This window comes from Jaculus jaculus, chromosome X (assembly GCF_020740685.1).
Source record: "Jaculus jaculus isolate mJacJac1 chromosome X, mJacJac1.mat.Y.cur, whole genome shotgun sequence".
Classification (NCBI taxonomy): Eukaryota; Metazoa; Chordata; class Mammalia; order Rodentia; family Dipodidae; genus Jaculus; species Jaculus jaculus.
Window position 1 is genome coordinate 150937783 of NC_059125.1, and position 5653 is coordinate 150943435.

Consider the following 5653-nt stretch of genomic DNA (forward strand, 5'->3'; position numbering starts at 1 on the left):
TGCAGGGACCCCGTGACCTGTGAAGTGGGACTTGGAAACGCAAGCGGCCAAACAGCATGTCGGGCATGGAAAGGGAAGGGGGAAGGTAACACCACGGGGAGGCGTGGCCCTTGTGAGCTTGCTTGTCTTCTTACTGTCAGGGAGGCTGTGCCCATGGTCCTGGGCTCCCCTGACCGCTCAGAGTCAGGGTGACCAGACGGGCCTGGCCTGCAGCTGGGGTTCTGGCTGAGGCAGCACTGCCCTTTCTCTGGGGAAGCAGAGGACAGGGGTGCAGGGGAGGAGAGGACAGGGGTGCAGGGGAGGAATGGAGAGAGGCTGCCTCCTGCAGGCACAGGCAGAAGTGGATGGGGACCGTGGGAAGAAAGTCCACTCAGACCTGCGCTCTTGAGAGCAAAGAGAGCAACGACCCCCCCTCACCCCCCGCCAGAGCCCAGCAGCCTGTCAACAGCACAGAAGGTCTGAGAAAAGTGCTCCCCTCTGCCACACACGGCCTCTTCCTAGATGTGCTCAGGTGGACACGGCCCAGATACCCTAAGCCCACTGTGGCTAGAAAGGACAGGGAATGACCCTGACCCTGGGTCAGGCAGTGAGATACAAGCACAAGGAGCTGGGCTCCAAATCCCAAGATCAGCTTCTCAACACACTGGATGAAAGGGACACAGAACACAAGAGGCCTGCCTGATCCTGGGCCACCTCTTGTGTTCTGGCTCCCGACAAGGAGGGAGGGCAGTAAGGCATCAGGCTGTGTGGTGGGCCCCTTCGGCTTGGAGGCATGCAGATGGTGGAAGTAGGTTGCAGTGGGCTGTTCCAGGATTCTATCTGTGAGCCCGCTGTGAGCACTCTGGCATCTAGTCTGTTGGAATCACAGCTGAGCCCAGCTCCTGAACCATTGCTGAGTTGGCACTCAGAGGGGGAAGAGGCACCAGAGCCCCCGCTCCTTAGCCCTGTTCAGAAGTCAGTGCTACTGGGAGCACCTCAGGGAGGCTTCTGTGGGTCTCTGGTGCAGACCCTTCCTCCCTCTGACTGACACCCCCCCCCACAGCATATCCACAAAGGCACAATGAGAAGGCAAGCTGGCTGGTTTGGATCCCAGATAAGGGACCTGTTGGGGTAGACTCTGGACACTGACTTGCAGTCACTGGGAAGAAGTCCCCTGGACTGGGGCGTGGGTGTGTTTTCAGGACACGGCGGGGGGGGGGGTGTGATGGTGAGCAGCAGGTGATGTCACTCATGGTCCCCAGCTGCTGGAGGCCAGGGCTATAGGCCTGTCGCGTGACCCACGGGCACCAATGGCCCAGCAGTCTCCTGGGCAACGACGCGGAGGGTCCGAGTTCCACCGCCTCCGCGCCTCCGCGCCACCGCGCCCCCGCCCCGAGTCCGCACTGCAGAGTCTCGGCGAGCCGGCGCGGGCGCACTCGCCTTCCCCACGTGCAGGTACCAGAGGACCAGGGCCGGCTACAGACACTCCCTACGAAGCGGCGTCAACCCCTTCAGCCCGCGGCGCAGCCCTGAGATCTCGCCTTGGGGACCAGGACAAGGAACGACTTGACCCAGGAGAAGGTACCAGACCGCGGGGACCCAGTAGCCAGGGGCCTGACTGCTGCCGCCTTCGGGTGGGGAGGGAGCCGAGGCCGACGGGGAGCGCGGCACCCACGGGGATCGGTGGGTCGGTGGGTCGGCGTCAGGTCTGGCTGCAGAGGCGTGGCCACGGGTGGCGGCTGGGACCTGCATGGCTTTGGGGTGTGGGAGGTGGACATTAACCTCGCCCTAGCCCCGTTCTCATTCACAGGCCCTGGAGACCTGAGCTGGTCTCCCTGGGTCCTAGGCTCTGGTCCCAGCTCGTTTCTCCTTGTGCCAGCCAGGTCTGCTCTGGGAACCTTTTCCTGCCCCCCACTGTGAGCCCTGCGTGGGCCGAAATTCCAGGTGATGGCGTTGACGATGCTAGAGGACTGGTGCAGGTGGATGGGCGTCAGCGCTCGCAGAGGCCTGCTCATTCTGGGCGTCCCGGAGGACTGTGATGAAACCGAATTCCGGGAGTCCCTGGACGCCGCTCTGTGGCCTATGGGTCATTTTACCGTTCTTGGCAAAGCGTTTCGGGAGGAGGATAATGCCAACGCGGTCCTGGTCGAGCTTGACCAGGAAGTCGACTATGCTTTGGTCCCAAGGGAAATCCCAGGCACCGGGGGCCCCTGGAATGTGGTCTGTGTGCCCCATTGCGCAGGCGAGGAACTTCTCAGCCCTGCATTTCACTCCCCCGAGCAGCAGGGCCAGACAATGGAGAGCGAGGCTGGTGCTTTGAGTTCGGGGCAGCCCGGGGGGTGCTGGCTGCAGTCATTCAGTCAGGCAATCAGGCCCTGGGTGGAGTCCATGAGGTACCAGCGTCTGGGTATGTTTTCTGGGCAGGACCAGCCAGCCCCTGAGGAAGAGTCCTTTGAGACCTGGCTAGACCACACAACTGACATGTTTCAGGTATGGCAGGGGGTCCCAGAGAGGGAGAAAAGGAGGAGGTTGCTGGAAGGCTTGCGAGGGACAGCACTGCATCTTGTGCATGGGCTGCTAGCTGAGAACCCAGCCAGGACGGCACAGGACTGTCTGGAGGCCCTGACCCAGGTGTTTGGAGATCAGGAGTCGCAGACCACAATCCAGGTGAAGTGCCTGACTGCTCAGCAGCAGTCCGGGGAGCTGCTCTCTGCCTTCCTGTTGCGGTTGGAGGTCCTACTGCAAAAAGCCATCCAGAAGGGGGCCTTGGACAGAGTCTCTGCTGACCATGTCCGCCTGAGGCAGTTGCTTACCAGGGCCAATGTGACTGAGCCTCTGAATGAAGCATTGAGAAAGCTGAGGGTGGCCGGGGAATTTCCAACTTTCCTGGAGATGCTGGGGCTGGTTCGGGAGTCTGAAGCTTGGGAGGCCAGTCTAGCTAGGAGGAGTATGAGAGCCCAAGTGGAGGAAGGAGCTGGTGTCCCAGATCACATCCAGGCTGATAGCAGACCCAGTGTTAACGCAGAAGATGAGAATGTGGAGAAGGAGGAAGAGGAGGAGGTGGAGGAGCAACAGGAGGAGGTGGAGGAGCAACAGGAGGAGGTGGAGGAGCAGCAGGAGGAAGAGGAGGAGCTGCAGGAGGAAGAGGAGGAGCTGCAGGAGGAGGAAGATCACAGTCATGACCATGCCCCTGCAGGCCCAAGACAGGCAACACCCAATGAGGCCCCTGGGGGACCCACCCCAGATCCAGTGATCTGTGCTTCTGGGGAGTGCCCAGGAGGGCCTGGCTGGGTGCCAGACACCTTCTCACAGGACAGAGAGCAGGAGGCAGAGGAGCCTGCCCCAGAGGATATCCTGGGGCAGGTGAGGCCAGTCACGCCAAATTCACCCCTGGGAGGACATAAATAAGTCCAGAAGACACAGGGCCTTGGAAGCAGGAGAGGCAAGGGCAGGGCTCCCTTGCCAACCCACAGGGGAACAGTCAGTAGGGAAAGGCCTGTGCAATCTAAAAGCAAGCCCTTGTCCCCTCTCTCCCTTACATATATACTTCCCCAAGTGACGCTGGCTACTGCCAGCAGCACTGTCAAGTGACCTGGATGAACACTTTTGACACCAAAAGGGCCCAGGAGAGGCACCCCACCCCATGACAGCATCGCCTCTAGGTCCAGCCTCAAACCCTGATGACTCAGGAGGCCAGCCTGGAAGCATTGCTGAGGGGCCAGCCCCAACCAGAGACGTGTCTGCCACCTGCCCTCAGCTGAGAGATATTTGGGGGAAAGAGGCCCTTTCAAGTGTCCTGCCTGGCTTTCCCAATCTGGGAGCCCACTCACCCTCCATTCATCATCCTCAGGCAGGCTGCTCCCTGCCCTGGGAACCCCACCCCTTCTCTTGTGACTCGACTGTCCAGTGAGCCCCCACCCCCACACTTGTACTCAGTCATTGCTCCTGTGCAAGGCCGTGAGCTGTGTGTCAATCTTGGGAAAGCAGAGGCCCTGGCCACCAGTAAGCTACCTCTGCACTCAGGCCTGTGTTATGAGCTTTTGTGCCAGCCAAAGCTCTGCTTGCTCCTCTCCTGCCCAGTGTCTTGAGCTCTCTTCTGCTTTCTTGGTATAGACCAAGGCCAGCCCCATGCTGCTTGTTCTCCTGTAGACGCCTGTACTCTTACCTGAGCAGTTCCTCCCCAGAGACACCAGCTCATCCTCGGAGCCAGAACCAGCAGGAAGGATGGACCACACCAGGAACTGGTTGATACTTACCCTGTGACTGACTGCGGTGGCCTGGGACAGGCAGGAAGACCTAGACTGAGATGGTTGGGAGCCTGGGGATCTTGCGCTGATATTCCACTCCTGTTATTACTTGTGACTCTCTTCCCTCTGTTTGGTGGCATGTTCCTTGTCATTTTCCCAGTGTCCCCTGAGTGTCCTGTTCCAATGATAGGGTAGGGCCACCCCATAGCTATCGATTTCTGGAGAGGGTTCTTTGAAGTGTGAGGGCATTGCCATAAGTCATGGTCTTGGCAAGAGACAGATCTAGAGCCCTCAGAAAGGGAGAGCTTAGAAGAAGCTTGTCAGGAGCTTCAGGAGGAGGGTGGCCCGGGACCTGTGGCCTTTAATGGCTGTGGTGTATTTCTTTGTTGTTGCTGTCACCCTCCTCCCTTCAATGGTTCCAGTAAAAGTTTCTGTTCAATAAATTCCAAGGATGTTCCAGCTGAGTCTCATTTCTATTGGGGTTGAGCTGCTGTATTTGCTGGGCAGGTCCCAATTAACAGCTGTGGGGACCCCTGGGTGGGTGGGCAGGAGCAGGATGACCGGTTGCTCATTGGTGTAGAAGACTGTGGTTGCCTGCCTGCCCAAGGCAATAAGATTCCATGGGTGTCTAGGTATAAGTGAGATATGAGTTCAAAGAAGGGCATAGGCTAGCTCATAGGACCTATGGCTCCAGGATCCCTCCAATGCAGTGGGGGCTAAGTGCTTCCAGAAGGGTTGGTAGGCCAGCTGTGCTTTCCCAGTGCCACAAAGAAGGCCACAAGGTCATGCTCACATGGCTGGTGCATGTAGTCAGATCCCCACCCAGCCAACAGGTAGCCAGTCCTATTCTGTCCACATAGGCTACATGCTAACCCTGTGGTGTGTTGGTAGGTAGGGTGTATATGGTTAAGTTCCAATTGGTAATCTGACAGTATTTAGTATAACTATGGACACAAATCTATTGTTAAGCCTAGGAGGGATTTTCTAGATTAGGTTAGTTGAGGTGGGAGGACTCTCCCTAACTGTGGATGGTTCCATCCCATGGACTGAGTTCCTGGACTTCTCTCTACTTCCTCCTCGCTGGTATGATGATGTCCTGCTGACTTTCTGCACCTGCCATGCTTTCTCCACCATGGTGGACTTTACCCTTTGGAAATGTAAGCTAAAATAAATTCTTTTCCTTCCATCAATTGCTCCTGGTTGGGTATTTTGTCACATCAATGAGAAGTTAACTGATACACGGTGTTGCCCATAGAGCAGCAGATAGGCCAAGGTTTCCATATGTCTGTTCCTGAGGGAGAAGACAAAGGGAAGATAATGAGACTCTATCCTGAGTCTTAGACAGCTTGGAGAGGTCTCATCCCCATGTCCTGGGAGCAGGTCTGGGATGGTATCAGTCTGGGTTATCTTGTGAAGGGGTCCCTTCC

The 5653-nt window shown here is 57.7% G+C and overlaps 1 protein-coding gene across 2 annotated transcripts; it reads left to right on the plus strand.

Moving 5' to 3' along the window:
- Nucleotides 1–1381: 1381 nt before the first annotated feature.
- Nucleotides 1382–5416, plus strand: Pnma6a (PNMA family member 6A). Of its 2 annotated transcripts, none has more exons than XM_045140022.1 (2): nucleotides 1382–1560; nucleotides 1859–5416. In XM_045140022.1, the coding sequence occupies exon 2, from the start codon at nucleotides 1927–1929 to the stop codon at nucleotides 3385–3387; it is 1461 nt and encodes a 486-aa protein (XP_044995957.1). In that variant the 5' UTR covers nucleotides 1382–1560; nucleotides 1859–1926; the 3' UTR covers nucleotides 3388–5416. The 2 variants fall into 2 exon arrangements, with proteins under 2 accessions (XP_044995957.1, XP_044995958.1); XM_045140023.1 differs by having other exon boundaries at nucleotides 1863–5416.
- The last annotated feature ends 237 nt before the right edge of the window (nucleotides 5417–5653 follow it).